At 38.5% G+C, this 17,650-nt stretch overlaps 1 protein-coding gene across 2 annotated transcripts in view; it reads left to right on the top strand.

The window, feature by feature from the left end:
- Positions 1 to 17,262, top strand: part of CHD9 (chromodomain helicase DNA binding protein 9) — an 87,481-nt gene extending 70,219 nt beyond the window's left edge. For both annotated transcript variants that reach the window (XM_039721099.1, XM_039721100.1), the window contains 14 exons: positions 27 to 131; positions 801 to 858; positions 1,211 to 1,253; positions 1,410 to 1,629; positions 1,750 to 1,952; positions 2,165 to 3,073; positions 5,218 to 5,381; positions 6,316 to 6,588; positions 7,284 to 7,452; positions 8,356 to 8,495; positions 8,979 to 9,200; positions 9,985 to 10,113; positions 12,311 to 12,415; positions 13,806 to 17,262. In XM_039721099.1, the coding sequence (XP_039577033.1) occupies positions 27 to 131; positions 801 to 858; positions 1,211 to 1,253; positions 1,410 to 1,629; positions 1,750 to 1,952; positions 2,165 to 3,073; positions 5,218 to 5,381; positions 6,316 to 6,588; positions 7,284 to 7,452; positions 8,356 to 8,495; positions 8,979 to 9,200; positions 9,985 to 10,113; positions 12,311 to 12,415; positions 13,806 to 14,669 (3,604 nt within the window). In that variant the 3' untranslated portion in view covers positions 14,670 to 17,262. The remainder of the gene's footprint in view (positions 1 to 26; positions 132 to 800; positions 859 to 1,210; positions 1,254 to 1,409; positions 1,630 to 1,749; positions 1,953 to 2,164; positions 3,074 to 5,217; positions 5,382 to 6,315; positions 6,589 to 7,283; positions 7,453 to 8,355; positions 8,496 to 8,978; positions 9,201 to 9,984; positions 10,114 to 12,310; positions 12,416 to 13,805) is intronic.
- Positions 17,263 to 17,650: the final 388 nt, after the last annotated feature.

Here is a 17,650-nt window from a genome sequence, read left to right as displayed (position 1 = left end):
TTTTCCACTTTTTTTCCATTATAGGTTACCACTATCAGAGCAGACCCAGCTCTTTGCTTCTTGGAAAGGGTTGGAAAACCTGATGAGAAAGCAGTTGCTGCTGAACAGAGAGCAAATGATTATATGGATGGGTATGGAAGGGAATGTTCTGGGGCCTTAAAACAAGTTAATTTGAATTTATGTGCTGTACCTTATTCTCCTCCTAACTGGTTTTACATGAGTTTGGTGTCATTGTTGTATGGGATACTACTTTGATTTTACTCCCATAGGGTGGAAAAGAGGACTGGTATAACAACTGCTTAAGTTTGGGATTTCACAGTTAGGGGAAAAAATGCAGCAACTTGTTATTAACAAGCATTTTACCTTGTGTTGATATGTTAAAAATGCTGCTTAGACACTGAAGTGCAAAAGCATTCGGAGGTGGAGTGCTACAGACCTGTTCAACTTGATTTCAGGTCAACTTTTGATGTCTTAGTCTTGTAGCTGACCAGTGACCCCAGTAGATCAATGTGAGAATTACTGGTAACTGCTGAAAGAGAGAACTGCTTTTGTTCATTGCCTCATCACTGAGGTTTTTAGTAGTGGTCATAAAGAATACCTTTGGATGATGCAGTGACTTGGATGAGCAGGCTGCCATGAAAGCTGCCATGAAATACTTTCTTCATTTCAAACAGAAAATTAAAATACAGCATCTTACTAAATTTAAATCAGTTTTACTTAATTGAAAACATTTTTACACTTCTCAGTTAGTTGTGTAAAATATTACTAAAATGGCTTCTTTTGTGTTGAAATTTTAACAGGGATGTGGAAGATCCAGAGTATAAACCAGCACCAGCACTGTTTAAAGATGACATAGAGGTATAGTGGGCACCAATAGCTCTTTTTAACACTCATTCACTTAGACACTTCAACACACATTCACTTGTAATGTAATACTTCCACTTTTTTGTTGAGCAAATGATTACTTCTTTTTTCTGTATTTCTCTAAACTGATAAAGCTTACTCCATAAGTTTCTGAAGTTGTCTGGGTGGGTGGGAATGGTAGGGAATTGTTGCATGGTTCTGTTGTATGCCCTGTTAGCCATTTATCCAAACTATTTGTTACTTTTGTTCTTTGTCATGTTCAGAAATTGTTGTAAGATGTATGTTTAACCTAAATCTCTGGAGAGAGATATATTTTGAATTGTGCTTCACTTTTGTTTTCTTACAGGATGATGTTTCATCCCCAGGTGATCTTGTAATAGCAGATGGAGGTGAGTCCATAAAACTTCCAATCTGAGCCAGTTGCTGTTGTGTTTTGAATTATTTAATTCTTGTAATTCTTAACTCAAACATAATTACCTAGTATAGAACCATAGAAACCAGCAATAATCAACATCTTTACTTTTCCCATGACTTGGTTTTCATAGATGGACAAATGATGGAAGGGGACAAAATCTATTGGCCCACTCAGTCTGCCTTAACCACGCGTCTGCGCCGCCTGATCACCGCGTACCAACGGACGAGTAAAAACAGGCAGGCCCAGCAGATCCAGCCAACATTCCCAGTACAAACCAGTATGATGCAGCTGCCATACGAAGAAGCTGCACTAAATCCAAAAATGGCTGCTAAGATTGAAAGACAGCAAAGGTATGTGTAGCATGCAAATGTACTTTCTCAATCTGCCCTAATGTAAAAAATGGTAAAGACATAACGTGTGAAACAGTGAAGAAATTGACAGAATTTCACATCTTTTTCTTGCTGGTCAAGATGGACAAGAAGAGAAGAAGCTGACTTTTACAGAGTCGTGTCCACATTTGGAGTGGTGTTTGACCCTGAAAGGGGAAGGTTTGACTGGACCAAGTTTCGAGCGATGGCTCGGCTGCACAAGAAAACTGATGAGAGCCTGGAAAAATACCTGTATGCATTTATGTCAATGTGCAGGAGGGTCTGTCGCCTCCCCTCTAAAGAAGGTGGGTGTGTATGCTTTTACTTTTTAAATTTGTGTTGTCAGTGCTTACCTTGAAAAGGTTTTTCTTTCATGTGTTGGAAGATAAAAATGGGGGAGGAAGAATTAAGGAAAGGAAGCTTGTAATGGGGAGACATACCTTAACTCATTAGTCATCTACTTAAAGTACTGATACGTTGGTTTTGGCAGATTCTCATTTGTTTTGTTTTGATACAGAGCTCGTGGACCCAAACCTTTTTATCCAGCCCATCACAGAGGAGCGCGCTTCCCGGACGTTGTACCGCATCGAGCTCCTGCGCAAAGTGCGGGAACAGGCTCTCAGGCACCCCCAGCTGTTTGAGAGGCTAAAGCTGTGCCAGCCAAACCCAGACCTGCCTGTCTGGTGGGAGTGTGGGACTCACGACAGGGATCTGCTTATTGGAGCTGCTAAACACGGAGTCAGCAGGACGGATTATCATATTCTTCGTGATCCTGAGCTCTCATTTATGTCTGCCCAGAGGAACTATAATCAAAACAAAGTGGCTCTCTCAAGGACTTCTACTCCACTTTTGCACCAGTACCAGATGGCATTATCTGCTTCTCCTCTTACACCTCAGTCAAGACTGTCAGATGCTAAAGTGAATGCTTTTGAGGACACAAAAGCTAAAAATGAAAATCTGAAAGAGGACCCTCAGTCTTCTGAAGAGGAATCTATGTCTACAGAGGAGACACAGACAATACTGAAATCTGAACCTTTGAGTCCCAAAAATGGCACCCCGATACAAATTACAGACCACAGACCTAGCGTGAAGGCTGAGACAGACAGGCGCATGGTGGCAGCAAGGACAGAGCCTCTAACTCCAAACCCAGCTTCCAAAAAACAGAGAGTCAGCAAAAGGGGGTCTGACTCTAGCTCTGACTCAGACTCTGACTCAGATAGATCATCCTGTTCTTCCAGGTCATCATCTTCATCCTCTTCGTCTTCTTCATCTTGTTCCCACTCTCGATCTGGCTCTAGCTCTTCATCATCCTCATCTTGTTCTTCAGCATCTTCATCGTCCTCCTCGTCGTCCTCATCATCATCGTCGTCATCATCATCATCGTCTGAAGAGAGTGATAGTGATGAAGAGGAGGCACAAAAACGTGGTATGTGTGTAGTCTTACTTCTGCAGTATAATTCTTTACTGAACTAGTTTATTCTTAATGGAAAAATGTCCTTAAAAGGCTGTTAAATTCCACAGAAGTAAACTTCATTAAACATAACATTGAAGTAAATAAACATATTTGCTTGATTCTTCCAAGTGAGTCGGAAGAATTTCAGAAATACTGCTTTTTGTTTGCTTCATATCAATGCCTTGGTGAGGTACTCAGGATGTGTTGTGATCCCTGAGCAAGGTTGCTGTGCATGTGGTCCATGTGTGGGAGAGTGGAATGGACAGTGTTTTCTGGAAATATACTCTGTGTGTGTATTCCCTACTATGGGTTATTTTTCTTTCTGAACAGATCCTTTAGGTTTCCCTGTTTGTTTTTTCCACTCTTGCTCACCTGTCTGTGTAGCTTCCTCATATGTTCTTTTCATAAAACCTGCAAGCTTCCTTCTGTCCGAACTCGAGTCATGTCAGCTGCTTCCTGTTGTGAACTTTGCAGTGCCCAAATAATGTTTTTTGCACTGAAAATTTTCAAATACTCAAAAACTTTTCCAAAAATTCGTTAAAAAAACACCAAACTGCTTAGCCAAGATTGAGGTGTCTGCAGCACATAAGACCATGTAACACAGACACAGTGAAAGCTTCAAACTGGAAACAAAAGCCTCTGATAAAGTGATTTAGAGTTTTTAACAACCCAGCCATTCATTATTTAATACACTCCTTACTTTGGTGCTGTGAAATGGCCTCTACTTCCCCCACTGAAACTCAGAATATGAAAAGATTTCTCTGTGTTATACAAATGGTAATAGAGAAGAGAAGAAAATGAAGGCAGGCAGTGGGATTAAGAGCCTGTTTTTTTCCAAAACCTAAGGGGAAATGGCATTGTCTTAATCAGATGGATCTCCTTGTCCATGGAGATGACAAATGGAAACAATGGGGTGAATTTACTGGGGAAATTATTACTGGGCAAGTAAAATTCCACTTGCAGAAAATTACTAATATGCTGCTGCCTATAGCAGGGGAAGGACATTTTTAGAGGAAACAGTTGGTATGCAAACAGTATTACAATGACAGCAAAGGAATGCTTATATAACATAAATATTCAGATGGAGATTGTGGTTACCATAAGTGTGCTACAAGTCCAAATATTAGGCTTGTTTTGTAGCAGCTCAGTCTGTTTAGACAAATAATCCTGCCTTCCTCAGACTGCAGAATGTCATAAATCAGTTGGCCTTTTTGTTTTGGGGGTTTTTTTTGGTGGTTTTGCTGTTGGTTTGAAGAGATTGGTAAATGCTGGAAAGTTCACTTAACTTCATCTGTATATTAATTTTAAGCCCAGGTTTTATTTCATTGGTTATTCAATGGCAATGACCCTTTGGCATACTTTCCACATTTAAAGCATCTCTGAAGGGAATGCTGGATTCTATCAAATGACTCAGTACAGAGCTATTGTTAAGGACAAATCTAATTTCTGAAGAGCTGCCCCTCTTACTCCTTGTGCTGATGTAGTAATTATATTTTCAGGCAGCACTTCTCTTTTGTTGTTTTAGACTGTTTCCCCCATGTCATAGTGAAACTTCTGTTGTTGTCCGAATGGAAGCAAAAATGAAATACTAATGATGAAATATAAGAAAGTCAGAGAACACACTGGAAAGATAATACGGAAAAATCCTCAGTGATCAAAAATTGAACAACTGAATTATGCAGGCACACATGTGCAAGGCATGGAGCATGCAGTATTCCATGCAGTAAAGGAAATGGTTCTTTTAAAGTACTGTCTAGTGGATTTGCCATGTGCTGGTGACAGACACCTTTGATTTCAATTTAATTCTATGCTTTAGTGAATGTTGTCTTACCAAATAAATATGTTAACTGAAGACTGTCTGTTAGATTACTCTGCAGCATGTCTGTTTCCACATAGCTAAATGTTCAACATCTTAAGCTTCAAAATACTAACAGGAATATGTGTGGAGTATACATCCCTAGAAAAGGATCAGCCTGAAAATCCTGAGATTAATTCTTCAGTTTAACTTTGTGTTTGAACTTTCTCTGAACATTGTTGTGTGTGTTTTGTTCACCTGGACCTCTTACAGTGAGTGTTTAATTCCCTTACAGCATAATGATTTTGATGGTTTTTTTTAGCAGAAGGAACTCCACATATAAAAGCCTATGATGAAGAGAGTGTGGCCTCTCTGAGCACCACACAAGATGAGACACAGGACAGTTTCCAGATGAACAATGGGACACCAAATTCTGGTTATCTCCTACAAGGTGGATACATGCTGGCTGCATCCTACTGGCCAAAGGCAAGTTCATAATGCAACCTTGAAAATCAAAGTAGTAGTTGAAGGTGGGCTCTAACATGAATATTCCGTTAAGTATGTTAGAACCAAGAAGCCGGGGAAATAGCTGTATGATTTGAGCTTCAGAACCTTTTAGATGTTGTTATGTTGACTCCTGAAACATGCATTTAAATCTAGGCACTGCTTTTCAAAATTTTTGAAGGGGAGTATAACTGTAATGTCACAGGTCTTTGGCATATTGTGAAAAATTACATTCAAAGCATAAAAAGTTGACTTAAATATAGTGGAGAGCCTTGAACTGAGAAATAAGTGTTTGCTTACAGAATTTGTGATTTTAGCAAATTTACATGACAAGTAACTGTGAAATTATCAGAAAATCCAGTAGTTTCTATAGTCCCAATGCATTAGCTGAATTTACTGGGACTTGAGAACTGTGTATTATGGAGGTGAGTGAAGTGTTATGTGTTTGGTGTCCAGAAGATGGGTATGAGGAATTACATGGTTTTGGAGGCTAAAAGGAGACGTGAATAATTGTAGGTTTAGTTTTATAAATGCTATTTGCTGTATGTTATGGTGCTGCTCACAGGTTCAGATCCTGCTAATAGTGCGTCAAAGCCACACATACAAATACTGCTTTGGTAGTTACCATAAAAATCAGAAAGATTGAAACACACTATCTTTTGCCAGACCCTGTACTAATGAGAGAAGTTGCATATTTGTTTAGAGGTGCATAGTGAAATTAAGTGCAGAAGTGCTTTCACACTTCTGTACAGATTTACAGTGAATCAGTACAAATGCAGGAGCTTCAAAATCTTCAAGTCCAAGTCCAGTGATAAAAATGTTGTCATTGCTCTTCTCTGTAGAATGAAGAGCTAATGCATAAATGTGACAGTGTTTGTAAGCATTGGTCTTAGAAAATTTTTGTCTCTTATTTTAGGATCGAGTTATGATTAACCGACTGGACAGCATTTGTCAGACAGTGCTGAAGGGTAAATGGCCTTCAGCCCGGAGGAGCTACGACAGCACCACAGTGGCATCGTTCTACACCACCAAGCTCCTGGACAGCTCGGGGGCAGCTGCAGAGTACAGTGAGCCCAGTGCACCCACACCCCCTCTGGCAGCTGTAAAAGAAGAATATGACCAATCACCCCAGCTGTCAAAGGTGAAGAAGCATGTACGAGAAAAGGAGTTTACAGTGAAAATCAATGACGTATGTTTATTTTTATTGCCCTAGGACCTGGTTGCGATTGCGGTGTGCGGCATGCTTTACCTGCAAGTGGCTGCCTGCTCTCACTCTCACTTCTTCACACACTTGTTTGTGGGTATTTGGGTCTGCTGCTTCTGGGCACTGAGTGTTTGGGGTTTGGGATTGGTTTTTTGGGGAGGGGGGTTTTTCCCTTTTTTTTTTTTTTTTTTTCTGAATTGAACTTTTGCCATGCTGATGCTTCCTCAGCTTGTTTTATGCTGTTTCTAACAGATCTGGTTAGTATAAAAAGGTATTTCTGCTGTTCAGCTTTTTTTTAACATTTCAACAAGCATTTTGTTATTTCATGGTCTTTTAGAGGATTACAGGAAAATTTCTGGGTTTAAATGCAGGCTAGAAGCTTCAAACATTTTATTTTTCTGTAGCACTCTGTGCTACAAATATGTGACTAGTTGCTCATGTAGTTGGGTCTAGGACTGGATTCAGGAGGTAAACACCTTACCAGTGTCTGGATTTTTCAGTTCAGATGAAATTTCTGTTCATATTCTGGTTTTACATGGAAGAACAAGATTGTACGAGGTCTAACACTGTTTTCATTCTTTCTCAAATCTGCTGGAGTAAATGTGTGTGAAAATCCTGAGTGTGAAGTAGTTCTTTCTGCTTCAGCAGAAGCTCTTCTAATCCTGGCATTTATTTAACAGGAAGGTGGTTTGAAATTGACTTTTCAGAAGCAGGGAATGTCTCAGAAAAGGCCGTTTGAAAGCGAGGAGGGTGCATTGGGTCAGCAGCAATATCTGGCTCGGCTACGCGAACTCCAGAATGCTTCAGAAACCAGCCTTGTCAACTTCCCAAAATCACTTCCCAAATCAGGTACAAAAAATGTCAGAAAGGAGAAGGGCAATCTAGTATTAAATCTTCTGGGTTCTTCTGTTGATATCCATGAATTGGCAATGGAGAGAGTGTTCTTCTAAACTGCAGTCTGGAGAATGTCTCTACGCTGGAGAGAATTTCTCCCTGATAGTTTATCATAGTGTCAATTACTGTAATGTTAATTTAGTAGAATGATGCCATTATACACTGTAAACCCCCTCCAAAGAAGATTTTAATAATTATAAAGTGCATCACTGTACACTGACAGTAATCAGTTTAACTTGGAACTTAATGTGGCTACTTTGTAAATAAAGATGAAGAGTTCCAGATTTATGCCTCTGCCAATTTGGACTCTTCGTAATCTTCCTTGTGTCTCCTGTAAAGAGTCAATGGAGGACAATTAGAATCAATTTTTGATTTATAGCCAAAAGCTTACAGCTTGTTTCATAACAAAATAACAGTAGGTATACTGTGACAAATAAAAATGAGCCTGAAGTAAGGAGTTAACAATTGGATTAAAATGTTAGAAATGGGTGCTTAACTTAGACCAGCTTCTGCTTAAATTTTGCAACAAATTATTAAAGTCTTGCTAAACATTTATTTAGGGATGCCTGCCTCTTTGTGTGTATGATATCAACAGTTTTCAATGGTCATGATCCCTGTACAGATAAATTTGGGGTGCAGGGGCAGTAATGGAATTTTCATAGTAAAGTGGCTTTCAGAACCTGATATTCATGATGCTTTAAGCAGTCATAAAACAAAGGGCAAATAATCTTTGCTGTTACATATAGAAATTACATGCACTTGCAATAATTCAAATAATTTTATTTCCTTTTTGTATTCAGACATGTTTCTCTTTATAAAACAAGCATCTGACACAAGTTTGATTGCATCATTTATTAGGTACTTCCAGTCACTTAACAGCCAGTGCCAATGGAGTCATCCTTGACAGTCAGCCTGTAGTCAAAAAGAGGCGAGGAAGAAGGAAGAATGTGGAGGGGGTTGATGTCCTCTTTATGAATAGAAATAAACAGCCTAACCATGTAAGTAAACTTCATTCTGTATCCAAAAACAAGATCAAAATTATTAGTATTATAAGTGCCTTAACTGAGCATAACCAGCTGTCCCTGCTCCACAAAAGCTTGTAGTCAAAACTTTCAGGTTTGGGATATTTTTGCTGATAGTTTATGATTACACAGATGAAAACTGGTGGAGTGTCATTAAATTTTAGATATATACAATAGCAATAACTGTTTTTAAAATGTAACTTTAATTCTGATGAACTTTAACAATGTATTACTAAAAATTTGTGGTTTGACATAGCAACACTTGGACATACATACCTTCCTTGTAACATCTGTTATGGGACCTCATTGGGCAGTGACTTGAAGGGATTTCTGTGGCATGAGCAGGGCCCAAGTCCTTGAGTGTGATCTGCAAAACTGTGGCCTTCATTGACTCATACATGAAATAATTGTGATGGTTTGTTTTCAGTGCAGTAAATCAGATGTTTTTAATTTCTCCAGGTTAATCCAGGTATTAACTCCTGCCAGGTTGCTGCAGGAATAAACCCAGCACTCACTTACACACAGTCCCAAGGCATGCTCGATGCAGAGAGCCCAGTTCCTGTTATTAACCTAAAGGATGGAACAAGGCTTGCAGGTGATGATGCCCCTAAAAGAAAAGATTTAGAAAGGTGGCTTAAAGAACATCCTGGATATGTTGAAGATTCAGGAGCTTGTATTCCTGTGAGTATTTCTTTCACCTCTCCCTAGCTAAATAGTACAATATTTCACATATTATATATTTTGGTTTGTGTTCTGTGTTACAGGGAATTATTTCCTTGTTCTTCTGTTCCACATAGGAAAATGAAAATGTCCATTTCTTTTTACAGCGTGAGGCCTCACAAATGAAATTGTCAAGAAAAGCAATACCAAATCAAGACATTAGATCTTTGTCTATTTAACTTACTATTAAAAAATATCTAGGATAAGAAAGCTCATATTACTGTGATACCTATTATAGGATCTGAAAATGTGTATCAGCATATTTAGTGATGTGAAAAAGGATTAAAGAACTTACTGTGGAATGCATCTCATACCTACAGTACAGTGCCATGGTAGTGGTGTTTGTGTGGGTATGATCTTCTCATACTGTTACTTCTGAATTTGACATTTTTTTAATGTTTAACAGAATGTAAGAAAATCATATGTGTGATACCTGGAATAACAGCCTTCCTTCTCCAGGAAGATAATACAAAGCAGCAGCAATATTCCAGACAGTTAAAGCACTGTTAAAAACTGAAAAATTAGTAAAGTAATGGGCAGAGGCATCAGAGAGATGATCTAGTGCTTTTTAGTGGGCTGCTTATTAAATGATGGTGATTAGTGAATAGGTTACTGGTATTAAAATATTTCTGAAGTTGAAGTTGGCTTCAAATAAATGCCCAACTCAAGAGAATGCACAGAGCTCTTACTGTTTTTAGAGAGTTATATCAGAAGGATAATTGTCTTTTTAATTCCTTTATAACAGAGGATGCAGCTGCACGATGGGAGGCCCAAACAAAAAAGACACCGTTGTCGAAACCCCAATAAACTGGATGTTAACAGTTTGACTGGTGAAGAACGTGTTCAGCTCATAAATAGAAGAAACGCAAGAAAGGTATTCATGATATTGTTCCCATTCTCATGCTCCCCAAATGAAAAGTTACTCCAGATGAAGAACTTGATATACTATACTTGCTAATATTTTCCCAGTATGCAAATGAATGGTTTTTGTTTTAAAATTTTGGCACAGAACAAAAACGTCAATTACAGTCTTCTAGTAAATTTTTTGCTAGTATGAAAATTATGTAAGATACAAATAGAAACTTAGCCCATGGTTTATAGAACTGAGCACTCGCTATGGTGCAGTGTTTGTGCCATTGATTCAGACAGAGGCAGGGCCACTAAAATACACGTTCAAAATACGTGACCAAAGTGGCAACTTTGTCAGAAGTTTGAGGATTTTTTTTTGTGATCTTCCCATTACTATTTTTGACACAATTAAAATCGTTCTGGTAGTCTATCTGGTATAGAAACTTGTCCTTTGGAATTGAGACAATCCTCTGGATGATTTTGCTTTTTGCTTTTTTCAGTAATGTCTGGCATTTGCCCTTTATAGATCCACCAGTAGGTATTGGCTGTCAGACACATTTCTAAGTGAATTTTCTAGGTAGGGGAACAGGAGAACAAAAGGAGAAAGGGAATTCTTGTGTGAAAAGGCAGCAGTGGAAGATGTGAGAGCAGGCATTGAATTGAATTTTTGTGCAGGTGGTCAAAGTTTGGGAACAGCACAATGCATTTGAACAGGCTCTGGGGAAGGCTACAGGCAATATTAAAGAAAAGCATGCAGAACATTACTGGTGTCTGTTGAACAGATCTGGCCAGATGTGTTTGATGGTGTCTTTGAATGTCAGTGTAGCATCAGAGCAGCAATCCAGGGGGAATCTTTGAGCTGTTGTGTCCGTGTATGGAGCATTTTCCCTTTCCCTTGTGGCACTGCCAGCTTCTCTTTTTGTTAGAGCAGCTACAAGGGAAGCAGGATGGGGTTTTTTTGTATGCTGCTATATTAAGGTCAGGAGCCTTGTCCATCTGTACAGGAGAGCAAGGCAGAATTTGAGTCTTTAATCTCTTCAGTGCTTTGAGAAGGCAGCTCTGGAGGGGAACTGGAATGGTTGTGAGTCTCTTGAAACTGAGATCTGTGGCTGCTCCTCAAGAGCTGTGCCTTGAGGGGATCTTGTCAAAGTTGAAAATCAAGGAGTGAGAGGATCTCTGTTTACTGTGAAAACCTGTGTTTTCATGATGTTTTTTTTTCCTCTCAAATTTCCATTCCATAGTTGGTACATGGATACTTAATTAATATCAGTTTTTCCGTGTATAAGTTGTCTCCCATTTCTGTGTATCACCAAACCTGTTTTTTTTTTTCATTTACCTTTATCAGTTTTTCCGTGTATAAGTTGTCTCCCATTTCTGTGTATCACCAAACCTGGTTTTTTTCATTTACCTTTTTAGTTCTGTAATACTTTCGAGTAGCAGGGAGTGAGGCACCAAAAGTAGCCTAGAAAATACTGAGTTGAAGTTTCAGTTTATAGAGAAAGTAAAGCAGAAACTGGAAAATGTTCTCTTTTTTTTTCCTGGATCTGAATAATAGCTCTCATTAATTTAAAAGCTTACTTTCCTGCTTATATGCTTTTATTAGGATATGCTGTTTAGTAACTTCAAATTGGCCTTTTTTGCATGAAAAAAACCTCAAGAACTTACTTCATGATGGCAGAGCCTCTTAAAAGAAGTAATTTTAGAAGTTGACTGAGATGAGAGAATAAAATTTATATACTGAATAAAGGAAAACTTTAACAGGGTTGTATTTACAACCTTCTTGGTAATACTTGGACCACTGTTCTCTGTTCATGTGATTGCTTTTCCATTCATTGTTAAAATTTATATACTGAATAAAGGAAAACTTTAACAGGGTTGTATTTACAACCTACTTGAACCACTGTTCTCTGTTCATGTGGTTGCTTTTCCATTCATTGCGTGTCTAACTATATATTAAATATTAAACATCAGTGGGAATGTCAAATATTGAAGTCTTGAATTGAGTTCAATAGATGAGTTTGAGTTTAGTAGATTTAGAACAAAGGACATACACACCTATCACCAGGAGTCAGCCAAAAGCTGCATCATGCTTCATGTTAATTTGAAGTGTACTGTTTAACTTACTGTTTAACAGGTAAAAATGAAACAATGTCAGGTATTAATGTTGCCTTTTTTCTTATCAGTTGTCACATATTTACTGACTTCTATCTTCTGCTTCTCAGGTTGGAGGTGCATTTGCTCCCCCTCTGAAGGATTTGTGCAGGTTCTTGAAAGAAAATCCAGAATATGGAGTGGCTCCTGAGTGGGGAGAAGTGGTAAAACAGTCTGTGAGTATTTGCAGAATAAAATAACCATGACATGAAATGTGTCTGAAAGGAAACAAGGCAAACAGAAAAAAAAAATGCATGCCAAGAGGTGTGATTTTCATTTCTGGTATTACATGAACAGCGAACATGAGTCAGTGTCAGCTTTCTGCCAGCTTAGTTCAGTAAATGCTTTGCTGGCACAGCTGGAATAGGAGAAAGGGGGTGGAACAGTGACTGGCAGCCCCAAATTAGAGATTTTGTTGAAGATGCTGTAATACTGTGACTTTTCATGTCTTAAATATAGCCCAGTGGCTTTTAGGAAAGATATTAGACAAGAAATCATGTAAGAATGAGAATAGTTTCTCTGAAGTTCCAGTTAGGAAGAAAAAAAATTACTAATTTCAAATATTTATTTTACTTTTAGCATGCACTTTTGAGAAATCAGGACAATGAGGATACTATAATTTAGTTTTGCCTTGAAGATAAGGACAAATTTTGAACTTCAAGAAGTTGTGTTGTATAGTGTATACCTCTGAATAGAGGTATAAATACTAGCAGAATTACTTTGAGAAAGTAGTTATCTACAGTAGAGAAGAACACAACTTGAGTGCTGAATTCCTCTAGCTGTATTAAGCTAATGTTACTTGCTGGGGGAGTAGTTATCTACAGTAGAGAAGAACACAACTTGAGTGCTGAATTCCTCTAGTTGTATTAAGCTAATGTAAATCAGCGTTACTTGCTGGGGAAAAAAGGCAGTTGTACTATGGTGTTCAGTAATATTTGATCTTATGGTTGCCATTTTAAAAAGGAAATTAGAAGGGGATATTGGTATTCATTGCAATTCTTTGTTGTTAGGTAGGGGGTCTTAAAGTGGTGAAGCAATGCTATACAAACCCTAAATAGCAGTACTATGAATTTAATTTAAATTCAGGTTGAGTCTTTTATTGTTTTTTCTTCAGTTTATGGATGAGATGAAATATGAGGACATTAGAGAGACACTAGCAAAAACAAAAATGGCTCAGAGATTGTTGGTCTGTGTGCCATCACACATATTTAACTTTAAATTGAAAGCTAGTTAAACTGTCAAATAATTGCTGTGTGATAATATTTCAAAGCAGTGCTGGTTTGGATCTTAGATTGGGCTTGCTCCTATAATTTACTATGTTTGGCTTGATGTGGCAGGAAATCATGAAGGGTGAGTTAGGGGAGGGTGTGAGAAGAGCCGTGTGTAGCCCTCCCAGTGGAGATGGGCCTTAGACATTTGGGATGTGGTAGCACAAAGTCAGCACAAGTGCCAGGGGCTTGTCTGGAAGCCTTTGGCACTGCTCTGTACGCTTGAGTTCTCTGTTTGCTTTTCCTTTGCCATGTTCAAGCTCCCAGAAAGCACTAAAGCGCGCTGTGTCTCTCGCAGGGCTTCCTCCCCGAGGGAATGTTTGACCGCATCCTGACGGGCCCGGTGGTGCGGGAGGAGGTGAGCCGCAGGGGCCGGCGCCCCAAGAGCGAGATCGCCAAGGCCACCGCGGCCGCCGCCGCCGCCTCGGCCGCCAGCGTGTCCGTGAACCCCCTGCTGGCCAACGGGCTGCTGCCCGGAGTGGACCTGCCCAGCCTGCAGGCCCTGCAGCAGAACCTGCAGAACCTGCAGTCGCTGCAGGTGACGGCCGGACTGATGGGAATGCCGGCCGGCCTCGCCGCCGCGGGAGAGGCCAAGAACGTGGCTGCCATGTTCCCCATGCTGCTGTCAGGGATGGCCGGGTTGCCAAACCTGCTGGGCATGGGAGGACTCCTGACAAAGTCCACAGAATCCGTTTCGGAGGAGAAAAAGGGAAACGATTCAAAGGAGACAGATGCAAAGAAGGAAAGGACAGAAGACCAAAACACGGATACTGGTGGTGAAAACTCTGTTTCGAGTTCTCCTTCGACATCCTCTGCCGCTGCAGCTGCCAATCCTCTCTCTCTTAACCCTTTACTTTTGTCCAACATACTTTACCCAGGGATGCTTCTCACTCCAGGCCTTAATCTTCATATCCCAGCTTTGTCTCAGTCTAATATTTTTGATGTACAGAACAGTGAAAGCAATGACACAGGCTCAGCCAAGCCCACAGAAGAAAAGGAGGAAAATTCTAGGGTTAGAGATCAGGAAGACAAAGGGGGAACAGAGCCAAGCTCTCACAATGAAAACAGCACAGATGAGGGTTCAGAGAAAGCGGATGCTTCATCTGGATCTGACAGTACATCGTCTTCATCTGAGGATTCGGATTCGAGCGATGAAGACTGACCCCAGACTCTGCACTTAAATTATAAACTGATTTTGAATTTATTCTTTAATTATTTCATTGTAAATAACCCAGTGTTGAGTGCATCAATGATTTACTGACCGAACATTTCAGTATTTGTTTAGAAGTGCAAACTGCTTTCAGAGACGTTTTGCATGTAATATTTCTTGAAGTTCATAAGTTTCTGAACTTGTATGTACTATCAAATACACAATGGTGTAAAATTACAACAAAAGGCATTATAATTTTGTTGGGGGGTTAATTTTATGAAAATAATGCTCAAGTAAGAGCTGTATATTTAATATATTTGCAGTGAACACAGAATACTTTATGCATATTATTGATTTAATTTGAATATAGTTTTACAGCCTCCTTGACACTTATAATTTACAGATCAAAACTCAGCAATAATTTGGGCAGCTAATGAATGTCATGAAAGCTGTAGAATCTACATCACCATCCATTGCTTTAATTACATGAAAATGCTCTAGTGTTGTGATGCACTGCTGTTTCCAATTCAGGTACAAGTGTGTTTAAAAGAAGATAAATTTTTCCCAATTAGCCAATTAAACTGGCTACCTGTTACCTCAGCTGAGTTAGTTTAGGAAGTTTACATTGGTTTCTATTACTTGTTTTCAGGTTTTGTTTTGTTTTTTAAAGACATCCTGTATAGCATGTTAAAATCTGAGTTACTTGAGATAAGACTGTTGGGGTTTTCTTTCCCCCTCATTGCAGCTGTTCTCTTTGACAGCAGTAAGGGGAAAATAAAGCAGAAACTGTCTTATCCCATGCTACTTGGCACCATGTAGGTCTATTTAGTTTACACCTTGCAAAGTTTTGGGCTCCCTCTGCAGAATTAAAAGTCCCAAAATGAGGAGTAGTTTCCCCAAGACTCAGAAGAGGCAAACTGTCATAAAGTGCCACTGAAAAGACCTTTCAACACTGCATAATTCATGTAAAAAATGTTTGTTTGCTTTGTTTGTGTAGATTTCTATTTGTGTTTTATGTCATAAAACCTCCTGGAGTTCCCAGTTAATAATGGTAAATAAAGTACAGATAGTTTTGAGCTCCTTTTGAGTTTAAACTTCTCTGCAGATTGAAATCTGACTAAATATTATCCAAAATCATTATTGGGATATCACTTCATATATTATGCTGAGTTACCCACTGAAGAAAAAAGCACTTTGAATAGTAAGGAAGACAAATTATTCCTAGAAACCACAGTAACAGGGCATAAGGCATCTCTTTCAAGTCCAAATCCTTAGAACCCTTTACTATATAAAATCTGTCTAAGATTTGATGTGTGATATGATTCCTCCTTCTTCTTAAGCTGCTATTACTCTGACACGGTCGAGGCCCAGATTCACATTTCCAGAACTTCTGAACTGACTGAGACTTCAGGTGACCTTGGTTACATCATTTGCGGTCCAAGAATAGGCAAGTGTTAAGAGAAAATAGATACAGGTACTAGTGAAAGTCATGGAAAAAGCTTTACAAAGGGATAAATTTAAAAATAAAAAACAAAAACTGTATATTTTGATATAGTTCTGTTGCTTGCTTGTACAGTAAAACAACTGTGTTGTTTTTTATCAAGAACTTTACCAATGAAATATAAGTTTCTATGTGCAAAATAACTAGCCCCATGATTAGAAGCAGTATTAGATGTAATTACACAATTATACAAGTACCATTTGGATTGTGCTGGTTACGTATTTTCCCAGATAGTATTCTGATTTTTGGCCCTTCATGCAGTGTCTTAGCAATAGTAAAAATGAAAAACTGCCAAGAGAAGGGGGTAGCCAATTCTTCATCATTAAAAGAAAAAGTATTTCATATTTAATATTTTGCCCTTTGTGTAATATAGCACTTTTATTTAACTAGGATGCATCTATGAAATAGCCAAAGTTTTACAAGCAGTTATTAACTTCGTTTGCTGATGGAGTATGTCAACAATACCATCACTTCCCACCCTTCCCCCACAAAACAAGTCCTAAATCTTGTGGCTAAAACCTAATTTATATCAGATTTATGAAATAAAGTATTTTCCTATTATGGTCAAGTAAGTTTGGTTACTGTTCTAGTGATTCTTTCTATGTAATAAGGCAATTACAGTTTCAAGTAATGAAGGCTGGTGTAGACTTGAACATAATTATATTTGGGTTATTTTTCATCAGTTTGATCCAGAGGGGGAAAAAAATGTGTCCCACTATCAGCTAAACTATATGCAAATACGGTTGTATAAAGTTAAGGGTTATAAGGAAACCTCAGTAGAATTACACTAATACTGAAGTTAAAATTAAAAGGATATCCAAGGTGATGATAAAGTGTGTGTTGGTAGTTACTAAAAAAACCTTAGCTGTTATTGCCTTGTATTTCTATCCCTTGTTTCAGGCTTCATGATCCAAGTCTTAGTCCAGGTTTTTTTTGGACATTTGCAATATTTGCCAGTTGTGTTCTGTGTAGTCTGAATTTGCTTTCTGTAGTTGAACAAGCGTCTTAAAAAGTCATTTGTAATTTATTGAATTACTTTCTATGATGTTCTATAGAGCAAATGGAAGTTTAATTATTTTTTATTAAACATATTCTTTGACTACCCGTGATGTCGGCCTCAGTATGTGAAAGTAATGCTGTGTAAGGATTAAACATGGATCTTCCAGCAGCAAAACTCAACTTTCAGTGCTAAGTTTTAAAACTGAAATTATTCTTAAGACCTTAAAAAACCCTGCAGACAAGCCAAGGACATAACACACCTACTGCTCAAGACCATGGTTTACTCTTGTATAATTTTATGGGAATCAATTGTCTCTAATTCTCTTGTTTTACAGTCAAACCAGCTGTTAGTCCCACTCTTCAGTACTTATGGTTAGAAAAGAATGTATGTTGTAGGTTCTGGGCCAAAAGGTACCTTATTTTTAAATAAGCATGTTGGCAGGGAAGTAAGTACCTTTTCAGTCTTTTTTTAAAGGAAAAACCTTTGCATTAC

Source organism: Passer montanus, unplaced genomic scaffold (assembly GCF_014805655.1).
Source record: "Passer montanus isolate IOZ18808 unplaced genomic scaffold, ASM1480565v1 scaffold45, whole genome shotgun sequence".
Classification (NCBI taxonomy): Eukaryota; Metazoa; Chordata; class Aves; order Passeriformes; family Passeridae; genus Passer; species Passer montanus.
This window is presented reverse-complemented; position numbering and strand designations above follow the sequence as displayed.